At 42.9% G+C, this 20,786-nt stretch overlaps 1 protein-coding gene across 2 annotated transcripts in view; it reads right to left on the bottom strand.

The window, feature by feature from the left end:
- TESK2 (testis associated actin remodelling kinase 2) overlaps positions 1 to 18,315 on the bottom strand; it is a 113,081-nt gene extending 94,766 nt beyond the window's left edge. For both annotated transcript variants that reach the window (XM_054036893.1, XM_054036894.1), the window contains exons 1-2: positions 18,044 to 18,315; positions 7,208 to 7,517 (exon numbers count right to left, since the gene is read on the bottom strand). In XM_054036893.1, coding sequence (XP_053892868.1) covers positions 7,208 to 7,429 — 222 coding nt within the window. In that variant the 5' untranslated portion in view covers positions 7,430 to 7,517; positions 18,044 to 18,315. The remainder of the gene's footprint in view (positions 1 to 7,207; positions 7,518 to 18,043) is intronic.
- Positions 18,316 to 20,786: the final 2,471 nt, after the last annotated feature.

The following is a 20,786-nucleotide window of genomic DNA, read 5'->3' as shown; positions in this document are numbered from 1 at the left end:
AGTAATTCTTCTGCTCTACTCTGCATTGATTAGGCCTCAACTGGAGTACTGTGTCCAGTTCTGGGCGCCACATTTCAGGAAAGATGGGGACAAATTGGAGAATGTCCAGAGAAGAGCAACAAAAATGATTAAAGGTCTAGAAAACATGACCTATGAGGGAACATTGAAAAAACTGGGTTTGTTTAGTCTGGAAAAGAGATGACTGAGGACACATTGTAACAGTTTACAAATTCATAAACGATTGTTACAAGGAGGAGGGAGGTAAATTGTTCTCATTAACCTCTTGGGATAGTTCAAGAGACAATGGGCTTAAATTGCAGCAAGGGAAGTTTAGGTTGGACATTAGGAAAAACTTCCTGTCAGGGTGGTTAAGCACTGGAATAAATTGCCTGGAGAGGTTGTGGAATCTCTGTCATTGGAGATTTTTAAGAGCAGGTTAGACAACACCTGTCAGGAATGGTCTCAATAATCCTTAGTCCTGCCATGAGTCCAGGGGACTGGAGTAGATGACCTCTCAAGGTCCCTTCCAGTCCTACATTTCTATGAAAATGGCTTTGGGGACCTTTGTCTATTCGCTCAGAATTTCCCCATCAGAATTCATCAGTCCAAAGATACAGGATCATGCCCAGGGTTTATTCTTATAGCTGTCTTCCCTGGAAAGCAGTCTGGTGCATGTTCCCACCACAACATGGGTTTGTAGACTTCCCATTTTTGAATGTAAGGACCCATGCTTTGAAGTTAGCATGCTTCTCATTTACTGTTCTAAGGCTTCAATCCAATTGCATTTAGATACACCCACCCAGACAAATTTTCCTTAGTTTACAGGAACAAAGATAGCCAGAAACAATCCTTCGTTAGTTTTCATGCAGTATTACATATTAAATAAATTATTTTCCTAATGCTACCACACCTTTTGATTTAGAGCTAAGTGCAAAGTAAATCAACAAGTTTCAGATGAGTGAAGATAATAACATTAGCATTTCACTAGTTTTCAAGCATTTGGGGCAAATGTAATTATCAGGCATATGCCTCATATATGTAATGTGATGCAGCCGAAGAAGTGGGCTGTAGCCCACGAAAGCTTATGCTCAAATAAATGTGTTAGTCTCTAAGGTGTCACAAGTACTCCTGTTCTTTTTGCGGATACAGATTAACACGGCTGCTACTCTGAAACCTGTGATAACATTCTCATTTGTTCTATTCTAACAAGTGAATTGGCTTGAACACACTATGACCTTTTAACATTTCTTTTGTTTCTATTAGCATGTGAGTGCTGCCTTGGCTTGAGCTAGCAGCCTGCTGGGGAGAGTCACACACTGAATATTGGAAAGTCTTTTAAGCTCAGGCACTAGAGGCCTCTCATTTTTGATGCTAAAAGTCCCAAGTTTGGCCGCACCAATAACCATGGCATCTGAGAGTATTCAGCCACCAGATCATATGGCCACTTTACTTTCAAAATAAAAGAACATTACAAACTCATGAGATCGTGGAATTAGAAAGTGAAACTGATTAGTCCTTTGCTTTTACTCAAAGAATATACAACACTGTTATTCCTGGATTCAGCAAGAGGTGCAAGAATGTGCCTATACATATATACAAAAATAAAGCATGAACAAAATAATTACAAAATGTACTTTCCTTTTAGTTCTATGTATAAGAGAGCTATCAAAGATTGACAAACTTTCCAGTATGAATTATAAGGAAGTCACACACACATAGTGCAGTGTGGCTATCTAGTATGTATTAACTTAGACCTAAAGGAAGTCCTTGTAAATGCTCTTTTTTTTTTTTTTTTGTAAGTGACATTTAGGGCTTGTCTACACCTACATTTTATAGCGCTCTAACTTGCTGGCTCAGGGGTATGAAAAAATCACCCCCCCGAGTGCAGCAAGTTTGAGCGCGTTAAAGCGCTAGTGTGGACAGGCTCGGAGTGCTGAAATCCGTGCTCTCAGCGCTCAGAGCTATTCACCTCGTGGAGGTGGATTACCAGGAGCATTGGGAGAGCTCTCTCCCAGCACTCATGCGTGACCACACACACTTCAAAGCGCTGCCGCAGAAGTGCTTTGAAGTTTCTAGTGTAGACGTAGCCTTAGATTTTAAAAGGAACTGAATCAGCACAGTGAATTTTAGCTTCAATCAGCATAGAATCAAAGGAAAGTGGCCCACCACACTTGAATTAGTGTGTGCTAAAATGTTTAAATGTAGGAATGCGGATACTGTCATTATTTGAGTGCAATGGAAATAATCTCTCCTTCCCACACGCCACCCAAAATAAAAACTCTTAATAATTAGGTCCCCTCCCCCATTAACAGCACTGAAACTTGTGCTTTAATGGTTTGAGATCAGTGTCTTCCTCAGTCTTGAGAGATCATCCCAGCCACATTTAGGCAAACCTCCAAAAATATAATTTTTGCTAAAAATGCCATTACATTATTGAATAGTTTCATTCTATTTCCTCCCCCAGCTTTTCATTCATTCCCAGGAAGGTGATTATAAATGTTCAATCTCTTGAGGCATAAACGAAGTTGTCAAAAAGGAGAAATTTAACTGCCAAGTATATGAATTGTACATTTCTATATAAAGAAATTCTATTTTTAAAAATTCCTTGTAATTTTAAGGTGTCTAACACAAAAAAACAACACAGCTGAAGGACCAGCCCCTTATTCTGTACTCTAAATGTACAATACAAGTCTGCTTTACACCATTATTTACCTTCCTCTCACTGCACTTACACAAGGCCTCAGGAAATACTGTAATAAGTCTGAAGATTATATCTTAAATTAATCTAGAAGGGTATCGAATGCCAGTGTGACATGGAATATACTGAAACCTTCAGCAGATTGCTCAAGAGCGACATTTTAAGCTAAATATATGGGATTCAACTGATGACATTCCTATCCTTTAAGTCTTTAATGCCAGTCAATCTGGTTTTATGGAAAATCGGTCTTTGTCAAACAAACCTGATCACATTCTCTGAAGGGATTACAAGTTTGACTGATAAAAGTAACTGCATAGATGTAATGCAGACTTTTGTAAGGTGTTTAGCTGTCAACATTAATTATTTCACTGAAGATCATTTTAGCAAGGAAACCCAGCTAGTGTGCTTATCCCACAATCCCAACCTACTTCTCATTCCTTCCTGGCTTCCAAAACCCGCTATTGTCCCTTCATAGCAGCCAAAACTTCCAGAATCCCTAGTAACAGGTTCCACAAGACAGTTCATTATGCTGTCAATACAAAAATCTTCAGCACATTGGAAACTGAAAATTCATGGGCAGAGTGAATTAAATAGAATCAATATTAAAATAAATGCCACAGGGAATTCTGGGCTGGTTGTATTACTCATATTTTGGTGAGGGAAAAAAAACTGTTTTTAAAATCCACCCAAGGCAGCTGAAGAATTTCCAGTCTGTCACAGAATTCAGGAGCCTTACCACAGAGTTTAAGTACAACTTGCTGCAGAGTACATAAGGCCTTGTATAAAGCTAATAGCACAAAATGCTTTTCGCAGAAGGAGTTCTGAACAAACGACAAATTAATCGTTCACTTCAGTCTTACTGTATTATATAATGAACAGTGTGTGTTTCATAGTATGGTATTTAGTTTCAGTGTCTGACGCACATCTCCCCCACATTAAATTATAGCTCTATCAGTACCTGACGGTCTTGCAGTACACTTGCCTCCTAGCTGGAAACTTAAAGTTTTTGTTTTATTAATAAAAGATTTTTCATGCCTAGCCCAATTTGAGAACAATCCTTCATGTTCTGCACGGGCCTGTGGAGTCTAAGCCAGAAGCCAATTATTAGCAACTACTTCTAACTATACCAGCTATTGCAGTATGACAGCTCAGAAGAATATTTAGCTCCAATTCCATATTATATAACATTAAGGATGCTAGAATTGCTACACTGCTGGCTAATAATATGCCAGATTAATACTCCATGCTGCGTAAACCCCCAAACACATCCATTTGGATTTAAGTAACTTGTCACTGTTGAGTATCAGAGGGGTAGCCATGTTAGTTTGTATCCACAAAAACAACGAGTCCAGTGGCACCTTAAAAACTAACAAATTTATTTGGGCATAAGCTTTCGTGGGTAAAAAACCCACTTCTTCAGATGTACTTGTCACTGTTGCTACATTAAAAGCCCTTAAAGTTCCACTAGAAATTTTATCTGCAATTATTATAGGAAATGTGTAGAACAAGAATTCAATAGTGCATTTTAAGAGTTGCCTTGGTACACAACCATCAATAGAAAACCCAAACAACATGTGTTGTACTTGCTGTTAGCTATGTTTTTCTCATGATTTTCCATTAATAGGTGTTATACATAAAGATACTTTATTTTAAACTAGTATTTATTTCAACCCCCAATTTAACAACAAGCAATTGCATCCATTGTGAAGGATTGTACTTGGAAAAGAGTTTTTTCAGCTAATCACAGAAATTAGACAAATAAAATGAACTGTTCACGTTGCAACCAGTTAGCCTTTCAAAGTATCCTTGGTTGTGTTACAGGTACAAAGCCTACTTAAAACAAGCAAAAGGAAGTATTTTTTCCACACAACGCACAGTCAACCTGTGGAACTCCTTGCCAGAGGATGTTCTGAAGGCCAAGACTATAACAGGGTTAAAAAAAAAAACTAGATAAATTCATGGAGGATAGGTCCATTGATGTCTATTTGCCAGGATGAGCAGGGATGGTGACCCTAGCCTCTGTTTGCCAGAAACTGGGAATGGGCGACAGGGAATGTACCACTTGATGATTACCTGTTCTGTTCATTCCCTCTGGGGCACCTGGCATTGGCCACTGTCGGAAGACAGGATACTGGGTTAGATGGACCTTTGGTCTGACCCAGTATGGCCATTCTTATGTTCTTAATCCAATGTTTGATGTATACTTCAGAATGGTGTCACCAAAGCTCTTATTTCATATAATTTCATTAAGCTAGAAAGTTGGATTTTCTACCCACTCACAAAGCTGCCTCAGAAAAAAAAAGTCTAGAATTATTTGGATTTTTCTTGACTTTGATTTTCCATTTTAGAGACCGCAGACCAAGATGAACTAGTAATCCTTTGAACCACGAAATTGTCTCTATACTGGACATACATCAAGAAACTTAATATGAAATCAGAGCATCAGTGAACTTGGATTAATCACATCGGTGGCCCTACTGACATCATAGCAGAGCACAAACTTACCATCCAAATGAGCACTAAAACTGCATCACAGAATATCATCTTAAAACATTTCTCATCCCTTTTGCTCCACAGCAATTGAAACAAAGTTTTGTCCTACAGATTGGGGGGCAGGGGAGGGAGGGAATTGAACCAGACTCCACCATTTGGGCATCTTTTCTCCCTGCAGATGATCTGCCGTCACTTTTGGAGGAACAGATCCCAGAGATATTACATTTTAAATCCACATCACCACCATAGGTCAAATGCATGCCTCGTGTAACATGCTCATTCAAGAGACGGGCTCTGCAGTGGAGTTACAAGTTAAATACCTTCGTCAAAGGACTAGAGAATGTCAAGTAGATTGATTTTTCAAAACCAGGGTCAGTAGGAGCCATTATTTGCCTACACTAAACCGTATATAGAAGCAAAGATCTTCCCTGTGGCCTGTCATGATAAGATCATCTCATCTAGAAAACTAAAGCAGTAGATCAACTAGCACATATGCTGGTAATATATCTTTCCTCTGCCCACACCTTGCTCCTAACTGCTCCCACTGAATCCCTCACCAACTTTTGTTTCCTGACATTCTTCCATGCTGCCTCTTCTGCCTGGAACATTTGCCTTCTCCTCCTCATGAAACTTTTCTCATTAAATCCATCAGTATTAGGTGGTAGATTAAGAACGAGCAATTTAATCTAAAAAGCCTGTTTGCACAGCACGTACAGGGCCTGCTGAGGTTACAGTAGCTCCTAGAAATGAAAACAACAAACAGCATCATCCTGTGTACCATTAGAACATAAATTCACTTTCTCTAGTTACTGATAGGCTATTCCATGCAGTGCTGTTCCTTAACACCAAAAGCAGATAGCTACGTATGCAGTGTTGAACATTTCTGTGCAAAGAGGTGTAAATAAAATTTAAAAATCATAATTTATGTAACGTAACCTTTATTTTGATTAGTAATTTAAGCACTTAACCACAGAATTAGGAGTTTTTACAATTTTAAAATACACAGTACAAGACTATCAGAAGTGTTATGTCACTAGTGTAACATCTGGAAATGCTATATCTCATGTCAGAGATGTAAATACAATTTGGAGTATGACTTTATTCAAAGCCATAAAATCAGGGAAAGAAGCCAATAATCTCTGCAACACCTTAAAGTTTAAAAGTCAATGCATTTATCAATTCCTCTATAGCAAAGAGAAGAGCTTTAAAAATATTTTGCCTGGCCTAATACCTAGCAAAAATCAAAATGGCTATAAACCTTACTAGAAGAGCCAGAACTGCAGAACACTGCTGACACAAACTTGAGATTACACAATCTCATCTTGGCTTTACAGTGCTTACTGACTTTCCAAACACTGAGAAGAAGCAGGTGACTGCCACAACCCCAGATCTGCTCAAAGAATAAGAGATTCTTTTTATTGAAAAACTGAATCAGAAAAAGAAAGCAGGAGGGAATGAAGAGAAGAGATGGAAACAGAAAAAAAAGAGGAGGAGGGTATGCATTGTGCAATAAACTACAGCATGTTGTTTCAGATTCCACAATTACGTGCCAACATCACAACACATCTACTTCTCCTGTTAGGAAGCAAAGAAGATCAGCAACCTGTACTAAAGAAACAAGTGCAGTTCTGCTGGCCCAATTACAAAGCCAAATGGAAAACATCCAGACCACAGTTTCCCCAGCATATAAAAGATACATATTTAATGTGTGCATGCACTTAATAAAACATAGATAAGAAACAAAAAGCCAATCCAAAAATTTTCCACCGTTTCCCCCATCCTCCTCTGCAACTTTCCTAAAATAAATGACACACCATATTGTAAGTGGTTGGGGAAAATGTTTATGCTACTTGCCAAGATCCCCACCATTCACTCACCCTAGGCAAAGCACATACAAGAACTCCAGATGACTAGCAGACCAGGAGAGGCCCTCCTTCAGAAACTCGAACACAGCCTCTGTACAAAATGCTGCATCATTGACTTGAAAGAGGAGAATCACTAAGGTTAGCCACCCACCTTGAACACCTCAGAGAAGAAACCAGAGCCTATTTTCTCACAGGTGAAGTCATCAAGACGTGTAAGTCTGGAAAAGGCACTTATCAGGGCTCTGTACGAAGAGGTCCAAACTCTCCCCACCTGGGACACAGTCCCGTCACCTCCGCCACCCCCATCAAAGTCTTCAATGCGCTCCAAGCGTGGTGGAAATCCTGCTATTGAATTCCGTTTACTTCGATCCATTTTGGAAAATAAATGGTTCCTTTTGAAAAAGGAAGGATTTCTCACATCTTAGGTGCTTGAGTAGTTTTTCTTCTGCTTTGGTGGGATGCTAAAAAACAAAAAGAAAATTACATAAACTTCATTAGATACTACTATTAGGGACATATCCAAAAAGAGTCCAACTCTTCATTCACACCTCTTTAGCCTGACAAATTTAACTCTCATTAGGAAAAATAATCAGCATCCTAGTAAGCGTACAAAAGGGAACATACAGATGGACTGGGACACCTTAAATGGCCTTTTCTATCTTTAGATTCCAGAAATACCTTATATTTCTGGCTATAAGATTAAAGAGACACATACTTAAAGTATTGGGCCCAAACACGGTAAGAAAAATCCTTCTATTCCTACACAAGGTTTTTTTAAATTAGTCAAATAAAATACATTCTCTATTTCACTAAGATTTTTTAATACTACAGTAACTCCACGCTTAACATTGTAGTTATGTTCCTGAAAAATGCAATTTTAAGTGAAACCATGTTAAGCAAATCCAATTTCCCCATAAAAATTAATGTAAATGGGGGGGGTTAGATTCCAGGGAAATACACAGCAATGATGATTGGAAGAGGATGGGATATTTCCCGGGGAATGCCTTAGCGCTAAATGATGAACTAGCACTCAGCTGAGCCCTCAAGGGTTAACACATTGTTGTTAATGTAGTCTCACACTCTACAAGGCAGCACAAATGGAAGGAGGGGAAACAGCACAGCAGACAGAGACAGAGACGCACACCCTGTGTGTGGGAGAGAGCGAGAGAGAGAAGTGCATTGCCCCTTTAAGTATGCTGACCGCACTCTAAGTACATTGCCTTTTTAAGTAGATCAGGAAGTTGAGACAGCAGCAGCTACCAGCAAGCTCCTTCCCTCCTGAGCCCTGTTGTGTCTCCTCCCCCACCCCTCCGCTCTATGGAGATAGTGTAAGCAGGGTGCAGGAGCAGGGGGACACCCTGGCATTAGCTCCCCCTTTTTCCCCCCACACAGCAAGCAGGAGGCTCCTGGGAGCAGCTCCAAGGCAGAGGGCAGGAGCAGCACATGGCAGTGGGCGGAGGGACAGCTGAACTGCCGGCAATTGATAGCCTGCTGAGCGGCTGCCGCACAGGGAACTTAGGGGAGCAGGGAGCTGATAGGGGGCCTGCTGGTCCACACTGGTTCCAAACCCCCACCAGCTAGCTCCAATGGGATGCTCTTTCTGCAAGAGGTGGACAAAGCAGGGGGCTGCCAAACAACATTTAAGGGAGCATTGTGCAACTTTAAACGAGCATGTTCTCTAATTGATCAGCAACGTAACAACGAAACAACATTAACTGGGACGACTAAGTGAGGAGTTACTGTACTAGTTTTAGGGACCCGGCGAGAAAAATAATGTTTTATGCTTTACCGTACTAGAGTAACAGTTAATGAATATTTCCCATAACTCTGCTACCATCACAAGAAAACCGCTCTGCACTAAGACTTGACTGAGGATCCCTGGTCCAAAAAGCAGCACATCAAAATCAGAAAAGGACGATCTGCATTAGGTGTCAGTAGCACCTACATCCTTTATTCAGGTTTCCATACACTACAACTTCAGAGCCAACTCCCTTAATCTCTAAAAAGAATGAGGAATACTTGTGGCACCTTAGAGACTAACAAATTTATTTGGGCATAAGCTTTCATGGGCTAAAATCCAATTAATCAGATGCATGGGGTAGAAAATACAGTAGGAAGACACACACACACACACACACACAAAGAGAACATGAAAAGATGGGGGTTGCCTTACCAACTCTAACAAGACAAATCAATTAAAATGGGCTATTATCAGCAGGAGGAAAAAAATCACTTTTGTGGTGGTAATCAGGGTGGCCCATTTCAAAGTTGACAAGAAGGTGAGAGTAACAATAGGGGGGGAAATTAGCATGGGGAAATAGTTTTTAGTTTGTCTAATGACCCATCCATGCAAATTACACAATTTATAAAGTTAGTTTATAAATGGGCCACCCTGATTACCACCACAAGTGATTTTTTTCTCCTGCTGATTATAGCCCACTTTAATTGATTTGTCTCGTTAGAGTTGATAAGGCAAGCCCCATCTTTTCATTATATATATTATATAAATAAAATACACACACACATCTTCCTACTGTATTTTCCACTCCATGCATCTGATGAAGTGGGTTTTAGCCCACGAAAGCTTATGCCCAAGTAAATTTGTTAGTCTCTAAGGTGCCACAAGTACTCCTTGTTCTTTTTGCTGATACAGACTAACACGGCTACCACTCTGAATCCCTCAACCTGTGTAAATTATCACAGGCTATGTCTACATAACTGCAGTAAGTCGACCTACGCTACGCATCTCCAGCTACGTGAACAATATAGCTGGAGTCGACATAGGTCAAGTTACCACCGGGTCTACACCGCGGGGGGGTCGACAGGAGAAAATCTCCTGTCAATTTACCTCACTCTTCTCATGGGGGGTAGAGTACAGGGTTCGACTGGAGAGCGATCTGCAGTTGATTTGGCAGGTCTTTACTAGACATGCTAAATCGACTGCCAGTGGATCGATCTCAAAGCTTCAATCCCTGCTGTAGTGTAGACCTGCCCACAGTTCCATTGAAGTCAATGGAGCAATGACAGTTGAAGATTTAGTTCCAAGTCTATTATAACATCAATGATGTTACCACTCAAGGTAAAGTTCCAGAGTGGTTTTGGGGTTCTTTTTTCCTTGTTTATTTAAAGCTACATTAATTTCCGTTCAATTCAAAACACAGAACATAAACTATGTTTGCCAAGTAGAAAAGGAAAAAAAAACACCAGTAAGAGAATGTCCTCTTTAAAAAAAACAAAAAACCAATGAAGTAATCAGGATGACTCTGGAGCCTATCAAACCAAACTTGCGCTGGCAAACTTGACAGGTGGCCTACTTTTTTGTTTAAACCTTTAGGCTCACTAGGTTGTTCATCTTTTCATATTTAACTGCTCATTTACAGCAATTCAATGTGTCCTTGGAGAACCTGAGTTCATCACAGAGTGAATAGATTTTTAAGGGTAAAGAGAAGGAAAAAAAGAGGGGAGCCTGAAGCAGAAAAAACAGTGATGTATATTGAAAAGTGGACAAGTGAAGTCACTAATGAGACAAGGAACAGATGAGGCAGTTATCATAGAATATCAGGGTTGGAAGGGACCTCAGGAGGTCATCTAGTCCAACCCCCTGCTCAAAGCAGGACCAATCCCCAATTAAATCATATACTTCTATTTACACAGATGTAGGAACTCTAAACCTGAAACAGTTATAAATGCCAATTTAAAAATAGTCTATTGAGTTTTAAAGGGCATTTAAAAAAAAACAGAGGCTCACCAGCTGTCCCTTGGACACACAGCAATATTGTTTATAAGCATGTTTTGTATGCAATGCATGTCTTATTTCATAGAAGATGTTACTTCAGTGCCAAAACGCCAAGAAAACAGATGGTAACCCCTTTTCTGTTCAATAGTGAACTTTACTTTGCAATGCCAAATAACATTCAGATTATACTCTCAAGAAAAAGGAAAGAAGCAGTTACAGAATAAAAAAATATGTTGCATTGTTCAAGTATCCTACCACTTATTTGACTAAATCCTTGAAAATCAGGGAGAAAGTATTAACAACATTGGCTAGGGATGACTTGATCTCCACAATGCAGGATATGGTGATGTTCCTATAAAACTAAGCTGGATTTACCATGCAAATTCCCACAACATATGCAAGCTGACCACACTTGGGTTCTGTGCTTGTTGAATATTATGCTGTTGTGGCCCACTGATATGCACGAGATCAAGGTTCATTTTCTAACCTCATATTCTTGCTCTGAGAGCTATTGACTGAAAGTGCTACAGAAGCAGCAGCACAGGCATGACGCCTGGCATTACTGCAACTGATAAGAGCACAGCACCAATGCCTCTGAAAAGCATCCCCTGCTGAGCCAGAAGGCTGATGCCCCGACAATTTCTGAGGTAGGTTAAAAATTAATAATAATAATTCTTAGTGCTTCAACTGAGATCTGAACTTAACATTTGGTTGATTATTTAGAGAGGCACTAGGAAAGGAGACAGGGCATTGGAGCTGTGCTCCGGCTCCGCTCCAGCTCCAGGCAAAAACCTGCAGCTCCACTGCTCCGGAGCTGCTCCACACTCCAGAGCTGCTCCGCGTTCCAGCTCCGGACTCCACTCCAAAGCCCTGAAAGGAGATGAAGAGGAAAGTGCTCAAGAATAGTGAACAAGGTGCAAAGAGGAAACGCAGCAGCAACTCATTTATATTTCCTGTTTAAACAGAGCCCATCTTGGAGAAGGACTAGATAAAATAGCACTAGTGGAAGGCACAAAGTTGGGATATGACTTATTTATGCTGCAGTAGCACCCATAACGTGCTAGGTGCTGTCTCAACAGAGGATTGTCACAGTTCCTACCCCAAAGGGCTTACAATCAAAGCCTCGCTTCTGCACTGGATTTCACATGAAGTAAGTCCCTGAATTTGCACAAGTTAGGTCTACACTAGTCGCTTAGCCCAAGTCAACTCACATGGGCGTCTAATTGCATACCCACAGAGCTCCTCAGACTTCAGTCAGGCACCATTTGGGCACAGGGGTCCAGCCACTGGAGTTCTTTGCACGCTTGGGGACACAGTTTGTTAAGTTCTTAGGTGAAACTGTATATAAAAATAAGATACAAGAGTCTATTGTTGTCCCCTATGCTAGCAATCACCAAGCACAACAAAGGTGATGTCAGATCAAGCAGGAGAGAAATAGGAAAAACCTCATAAGCAACTGGGTACCATAAAAAAAAAAAAAAAAAAAAAAAAAAAAAAAACACACCACACCACTACCTGAGAATTCTGTGAAGAAAATCCAACTGGAGGTAAAAGAAAAAAATATATATCAGTCTCTCAATATGCTTTCCCTATTAGTTTGTTCTTTCAAAAAAAGAACTACACATGCACCATCCTTTATTACTGAAATCACATGGTGAAAACTTTGGGAAGGTCTATATATAAGTCCCACATTGAAAAATTAAAACCCGAAAGGTTTTACCATCTGGATTCTCAAGTAACCCAGTCCTTCATCTAGGCCACCTAAAGCTAGTCTAATTTCCAGACAGTTACTCAGTGTAAAAAATATCCATGGAAATTACTAGGGTAGGAATTGTATTAGTCTCATTTTCTCACTAGGTTTGTACATGCAGCATTAGAAAGAGGAAAATTTCAAGTAAGAAGCATTCCAAACAGGCCTAGTGTCATTTTGGCCAATTACACTAATGCTCACATTCTCAATTAAATCACCCAGGGTTTAACTAACTGTCACGTAAGTCTGAGGTACTTTAATTAACCATACCAAGTAGTAAATTAAAGTGCACTGAACAGAATCCAAAACAATCCCGTTGCAAATGTAGAGCAAGAGCTGTCACATTTAACCCAATAGCACTTGGCTACACTGAATGTTATACATCAAGTTAGTTAATGCGTTCTAATACAATACAATTTCCTAGGTCAGACAGTCCAAGGACATGTCATCTATGCAGACAGCTGAGGTGACTAGAGAGGAAAAGGGGATGTACAATCATTCCCCATCCACTTCTTCTTTTGCAGCAGAGTCCTTAGCTATGGGAACACAGGCTCAACTACCTTTGCAAAGATTTAGCAGTGACTTCTTCCCTATGCATCACCACATGTAGCCCAAACACTGGTCCACAATATTAGGACACATCTATTAGTAAAGCATAATTAATTGCATGTCAAACCTGGAAATATGGTGGATTTAACATCAAGAACTCAGAACGTTGTTCCAGTGTCAATGATTTTCCAGTGTCAATGCCCCTGACTGCACAGTTACTCTGAAACCTACAGAAGCTTGTATAGTGTAGTAGATTCAGCATGAAACTAGAAGCTAGGAGCACAAGAGTGCTAAGCCTTGCATGGCCACTGACTTGATGTGCCATTTCAACAGGTAACTTAACTGCTGTCTCTTTTCCCCCACCCCCAAATCAGTAAAATGATAATATCTACCTTACTCCTTCACCTGGGGCTGTGAGAATTAGTTCTCTTTTCAAAACACTGTAAAACCATTAAAGTGCAAATATACACAAGTGCCATCATTAGCGCTATAGGACATCAGACATTCGGCCCTGCTAAACTCAGGATATGAGCTACAAACAAATGCTAAATCCTGGATTTTTAATTTTACATTCATATCATATTTCTCTGATCTTTGTTGTTCCTGAAAGAGCCACTTTCTGACTCTAGCCAGTGCTATCATAATGTATGCGTTCCACAAAAAGACCCCAAGTTCCTCAGAAGTGACCTGCATCACCCTTGCTCCACTGGTCCAGAGACTGTCAGTTGGCTAAACTGTGTGGTAGTTTGTGAGGCCAATACACGGCCAAAAGAGGCTGAGCTGAAACAAACATCTCACCTAATTTGTGAATCCAGCCAAGTCTGAATTCAGTAAAAGGGACTGGCTGGTCATTAACCCCCTACACAGAACCTGGGATTCAACCAAGTACAATGGTCAGAAACATTTTTAAGCATCTAACACTCATTCAGGAAATGTAAATACAATAATAAGCCTGAAATACTAACTTTTATGTCCTTAGTGTTCCTGCCAATAACTTCTAGGGTCCATTTAATTTAAAGGTAACCCTATTAAGGGACTTGGTAACCACCTACTAGTCCCCTAACCTAGTTGTAACAGTTCCACTTTGTAGCACACACAAGACCCTATGCTAAGCAGGCTAAAGACAGGTTTATGATTTGCTTTAGCTTGGTTACAACACATGGTTGCTGTATTTAAATAATCCATTTCAGGCATGGTACATATCCCTTTTGAGAGACAGGAAATGTGAGCTGTCTAGAACAGTGGTCTCCAAACTTTTTTGATCGCCCACCCCTATCAGTAAAAAATTTTTGAGCACGCACCCCCGCCGCACCGAAGCAAAGAAAAAAAAAAAAAAAAAATCTGCTCGGACTCCCACCTGAACTGCTGAAGCACAAAAAAAAAAAAAAAAAAGGAAGAAGAAAAGAAAAGCAAAAGCCGCTCAGACTCCTCCTGGCGCGCACCCCCAAGGATCCTCTTGCGCACCCCACTTTGGAGACCACTGGTTTAGAAGGCATAATGACCCCAGTTTATCCATCCCTACACAGAGCAGTACTGAGAGGAAGTGGCTTTTGCCTCCTGAATTCTGGAGTTGCTGGGGCTTGCTTAGGCACAACACAGGTTAGGGTAGCCCTAAATAATGCCAAGGAGGCCAAGACACCTAATAGTCAAGACCTAGGAATGCATTGGTCATATCCCTTCCCACCCCTTCACTGGGGCTATCCCCCTCTGCATTTGGAGTATTCTTAGGAAATAGGAAGCAGCATTCAGGTACTTTGCAGCCCGTTCGCATCAGCACAGCCAATGCAAACAGGCCATAAGGCAATGAAGAATCCCAGGAACAAAAGATAAAGAAGTGCTGGGAAAGATAAAACGAAGAGATGAGAGATGTATGTATCCTTGAGTGTAAAAAGGGAAGAGAATCACGTGGTCTGTTAGGTTATTCCCATTCATGAGGGATAGTCATTTTAAAAACTTTTATTTTTCAATTTACAGAACATAAACAGAAGATTAAAATCTCTCCTAACATTTCAGCCAGAGGAAAGATAAGAACCTGGCTGAAACAACAGATGATTTTACTTCATGTCACAATAATGCAGACTTGGCTTTTATATGTCGTCATTTATAAACTCACAGAGCTAAAATACATAAAGCATGCCTTCAAAAGTGTGCCTTGAAAAGCACAGGCAGTTTAGTTATTTACCTTGTGACTACAGAGATCACAGAAGTTCTGCATATCAACTATTTACAACAACTAGAACAATAACAATATATAACATTGTTTATTTAGCATGGTAGGTGTGCAATAAAAAAGGTCACAGGTCCATGTGACAAGAAGCTTACAATCTAAATCAGACATAACACAGGGAGGCTAGACAACAGATGGGGGTATAGCGGGAGGGATACAAGTGACCCATCATGAGATATATTTATTGCTACATATGCATTTTGTTAGTTCCTTTTTAATAATATATTAAAATTTGAGGAGAGAATGAAGGTCAGAGCAGAGGTCAGCTTACATAATTTACATTTTTCAAAGCTCTACACAAATATTGACTGTTCCCCCTCCACCCCACCCAACCCCAGAAGAGAGTCATTTTTGCATTCATTTGCAAAACAGTACTCTTTCATTACATCCTTATATGCAAAATTCTGGGTTACAGGAATAATAAAAAAAAGGAACCAAATAAGCTAATAGATCATAACCGTTTGTTGTTCTTTTCTGATTGTATGCTTAATGGAAGAGCCTCCACCTCTAGCTTTGTGACCTATCACAAGTATTTGTGAAATCAATGCATAAAGAGCCACAATTATAAACAGACATGTTTCAATGCAGTGGATCTTGTAATAGTTAACCCTTTTCATTATTAGTGACTATTATGAAAGGATAACGTTTTAAATTACAGACACTGTACACTTTCAATTTTGGATAATTTCATTTTTGCCATGTGCCTCCCTAGATTATACACTGAAGCAAGAAATACCCATCCTCATCTCCCCCGCCCCCCAATCCCTCAACCCTTCAGAGTAGAAACAGGTGATGTACTGGCACAAGAACGGCTTAGCCCAGTGAATTTAAAGACAGCATACACTTTCCATCAAGTGTTGAACAATGCCACAAAGATCTGCAGTACAAGCTAATCATGTTTTATATGCAGCTATTTACATGAAGCCAGAGAAAAACTAGTGCAGGTGGAATTATATGGCAGGTGTCTGTGGCCAGGCGGTAAGGGCCAGACAGCGGTCACACACCTTCTACTGACCTAGCAGATTATACAACAATGCACACATTTTCAAGCCAAAAAGACTTGGTAGAAATGTTTATGGAACATCCACTGGCATGTCAGACCTTCCCACAAAACACTTTTCTAAAGTTATAAATTCCAATGCAACATTCATGTGCAGATTATAAATCTACTGATCTGCAGATTGAGTGAGATGCTATAATTCTGATCTCAGATTATGAAAAATGATTATTACTTCAGAGGATATGTAAAGCTCATTTTTAAAGAACAGTTCATATATTAACCTAAATAATGGTTATAAGTTTCAACCTACTACCACACAAAAAATACAAAGAAAAGTCTCTAAGTGAACTCAGGATAAGATACAAAAACAATTCCATCAAATAATAACTGCAATTGTTTCAACTCACAAGACTCAGTATTCACCTGAGCACTTAAAAGTTCCACAGTAACTGGAATGGCATGTACAGTACTAAGAAATATCATTTAAATTTAAAAAGCATCTTTCATCTGAAAACCATAAAAAATATAAACATACACCTGCATGGCCAAGTCTGTCATTAACACAAGTTTGGTGGTGTGCCACAGAAAGGAATACTAACAGTGAAACGCACACCAAGCACTGCCTTCCTGGCACTGAAGTGATAACTTTAAAGTATGGACATGCAGTGGTAACAAGGACGGCTCGGATGAACCCTCCCCCTACCAGAGTGACTGGATTTGTGTTTGTACCTTAGGTGGCTGCTTAAGGAGCTTCCACTGTAATGCTATGGATTTTAATAGCACCTTTCATCCAAATATCTCAAGGCAAACACACCCACGTGCACCTGTTTAACCAAGCCCAGTATTATGTTTTTTGGCAGCAGACTGCAAAATAACTCGTGGGGCAGGAAGACACGATGCTGCCTCGGACCCACTGCTCCCCACCCGACTCTGTGACATGCTGGTCCCCCTCCAACCTCCTGCTCCCCCAAACACCCTGACAACCTGCCCCCTGACAAGCTGCTCTTTCCCCGCCCCATGACCCCCTGCTCTTCTCCCAACCCCCTTCTCCCCCTGCTCCATGACAAGCAGCTCTTCCCCCAACCCCCTGCTCCCTCCCGCCCCATGACAAGCTGCTCTTCCCCCAACCCCCTTCTCCTCCCCCCGCCCCATGACCCCCTGCTCTTCTCCCAACCCCCTTCTCCATGACAGGCAGCTCTTCCCCCGACCCCCTGCTCCCCCCGACCCATGATCCCCTGCTCTTCCCCCACCCCCCTGCTCCATGACAAGCTGCTCTTCCCCCACCCCCCTGCTCCATGACAAGCTGCTCTTCCCCCACCCCCCTGCTCCATGACAAACTGCTCTTCCCCCACCCCCCTGCTCCATGACAAGCTGCTCTTCCCCCGCCCCCTGCTCCCCCATGACCCCCTGCTCTTCTCCCAACCCCCTTCTCCCCCTGCTCCATGACAAGCAGCTCTTCAGCTTCTACTCCTCCCGCCCCCAAGACAAGCTGCTCTTCCCCCGCCCCCCTGCTCCCCCCCGCCCCCATGACCCCCTGCTCTTCCCCCGCCCCCATAACCCCCTGCTCTTCCCCCGACCCCCTGCTCCCCCCCGCCCCCATGACCCCCTGTTCTTCCTCCGACCCCCTGCTCCCTCCAGCTCTAACCCCCCCCCGTGCCCCCACGCACCCTCCAGCCCGCCCTGCAGCAGCAGTGACGGACAGCCGCGGCAGCTCCCCGCCCTCACCTGCAGCGAGGCCCGGGCGGCAGCAGGGCCCGCGCGCCGGGAGGTGTCTCATAGCCGCGTCCCGCACGGGCAGCCCCGGCCCCTCAGCGCCCCGGGGAGGGTCTGTCGCCTCCGCCGCGAGCGAGGGGGGGCCATGTGGGGCGAGCCCCCCCACCAGTCGGGCCCAAGGGGAGGGGCCGCTGCGCGCCCGCCTAGACCCCAGCCTCTACCCCGCCAGCGCCTCGCTTCGGCCCAGCCCCCCTCGCCTCAACGCCACCGCGCCTCCGCCTGCGACTGAGCGACCCAGGCCCCAACCCAGGGGCGGCGCCGAACGATGAACGCCCCAACCACTGCCTCCAATCGGCACCGCTGGATGCTTGATGGACAGGCCCAGATCGACCAATCAAAGAGCTCCCCCTTATGGTTGGCCAACATTATTTGATTGACAGCCATCTCGGCCATCCACAATGAAATGCAACAACGCTCCGGCAACCGCCGGACCCACTAGGAAGCAAGGGACGGGACTGAGTGGGAGGGAATGGAGGGGGCGTTGCTAGGGGCGCCTCAAACCGATTGGCCAGCCGTTGAAGGCGGTGTGTAAATAAAAGATTGTCCAATGAGAGTGAGTTTGATGGTGATTGACACATATAAGAGGCAATTAGAAATGCCTTTGAGGCGAGTGGGCGTGAAGCTGTCAACAGCTAGTGCATCAACGGCGTGGGAGGGGTGATGGGCGAGAGCCTAGTCCGGAGCCGTGGTGCGAACAGGACCCAGCATGCACTGCGCCACCGCGTTCTAAGGGCCAGGGGGGCACAGGGGCAGCCGGGCTGTGTGCGGGGGGGGGGGGCATAGGGGGAGACAGGGCCTGACCTGTGGGGGGGGGGGGGCACAGAGGGAGACAGGGTCTGTGCGGGGGGGGACATAGAGGGAGACAGGGCCTGACCTGTGGGGGGGGGGGGGCACAGAGGGAGACAGGGTCTGTGCGGGGGGGGACATAGAGGGAGACAGGGCCTGACCTGGGGGGGGGGGCACAGGGTCTGTGCGGGGAGGGGGGGGGACATAGAGGGAGACAGGGCCTGACCTGGGGGGCGGCACAGAGGAAGACAGGGCCTGACCTGTGGGGGGGGGCACAGGGGGTGACAGGGTCTGTGCAGGGGGGGGACACCGAGGGAGACAGGACCTGACCTGCTGGGGGAGGGGCTGATGCACTCTGCCTCAGACAACAGCGAAGCCTTCTGCTTGGTTTACTAGTGGCTGTCTAACTGACCATGGCCAATCACCCAGGGTTGTCTGCAGGGCTCAGTCCTGTGACCTTCAGCACCAAACGCACAAGCCTGAGTACCACCTGTGCTAAATGAGTGTTAGCAATCAGTGAGTTGTTATAATCCCAGGGGACACACACTACACTGTGCATGGTTATTACATATTCCTCCCCAGACAACATGGTCCCAAGTAGTAAAGGTTCCTACTAGTTAACATTCCCACTGGGGCATCTTGTGGTAAATCACCCCGGTCACTTTGTTACAGACCCCACAGTGATCAATGCGGATGGAACGCTGCTCATTCAGCTCCCCAAAACTCCCTCTACTAGTTCAATTCAAGAGTTCCCTGAGCCGGGAGCAGGTAGCAGGCTGTTATCCTTGTTGCAGACAACTACTGAAGGCACAAGCAGAAGCATTTAATCCAGAAGTATTGTGATAGCTTGCTGGTACCTGCCATCTTTATAGGCCACATCTCTGATCAGATTGAGACAGAGCTCTGCATGCCAGGACCTGTTGTCTCCATAGGGCCGTACCTCTACTTTAAATATCAGAATACCTGCAGCCTCATTCATTTTAAACAAGTTAATTGGTCTTCTGGAAAATTGTCAACATGGTTCCATTAGGTGAGCAAAATTTAGATGCCCCTGTTTGAGGGTATTTACTCCTACCATGTGCCAAGCTACATGTATCTGACGCAAGTATAAAGTTATGGTGACACCTAGTGCTCAAACAAATAAACATATGTGGTGACAGAAATTACATAGAAAATAGAGGGGAAAGATGTATTAGGTCACATATTAGCCATCCTCTGAGGGGGATGTAATGATTTCAGCATTTTGGAAGTAGTCAGGCACATAAAGCAAGGGGAAGAAATTTTGCCTGATAGCAAATACCAACCTGGAAGTGGACATTTTGTGCACAGAGGGAAACATGCACAGAGGAATACAGAAACAACAAGGAGTCCAGTGGCACCTTAAAGACTAACAGATTTATTTGGGCATAAGCTTTCGTGGGTAAAAAACCTCACTTCTTCAGATGCATGAAATGAAAGTTACAGATGCAGGCATTATATAATGACACATGAAGAGAAAGGAATACAGAGTCTGCACTAGTTTGCACTGTAAAAATCTGTTCAGGTTGTGGGGACATGATGCTGTGAAGAGTAGCTCTCTCCCAGTCTTGCCTCCATTGCCTTCACTGGAATGAGTTATACCTGGGACAAATTTGGCCCTCTGTGCCTCAGTTTCCCCATCTGCTAAATGGGAATTATGACATCTATCAACCTCACAGTGGGTTGTAAGTTTTAATTCATTAATGTCCATAAAGTGATTTGACTGTCTCAGATGGGAAGGCAAAATATTATAAACATACACACTCATCTAAACCAAAGGAAAAGCTGACTGCAAAAAAACTCTTCATCTCTTCATTCTTTTTTGAATGACTTCTGCTGGGCTAGTCTCTCAACAAATGTCACTTCATTACAGTTTAATGGAGACTTACCT

Source organism: Malaclemys terrapin, chromosome 8, assembly GCF_027887155.1.
Source record: "Malaclemys terrapin pileata isolate rMalTer1 chromosome 8, rMalTer1.hap1, whole genome shotgun sequence".
NCBI lineage: Eukaryota > Metazoa > Chordata > Testudines > Emydidae > Malaclemys > Malaclemys terrapin.
Note: the sequence above shows the minus strand (reverse complement) of the source record. Positions and strands in the feature narration are given on the sequence as shown.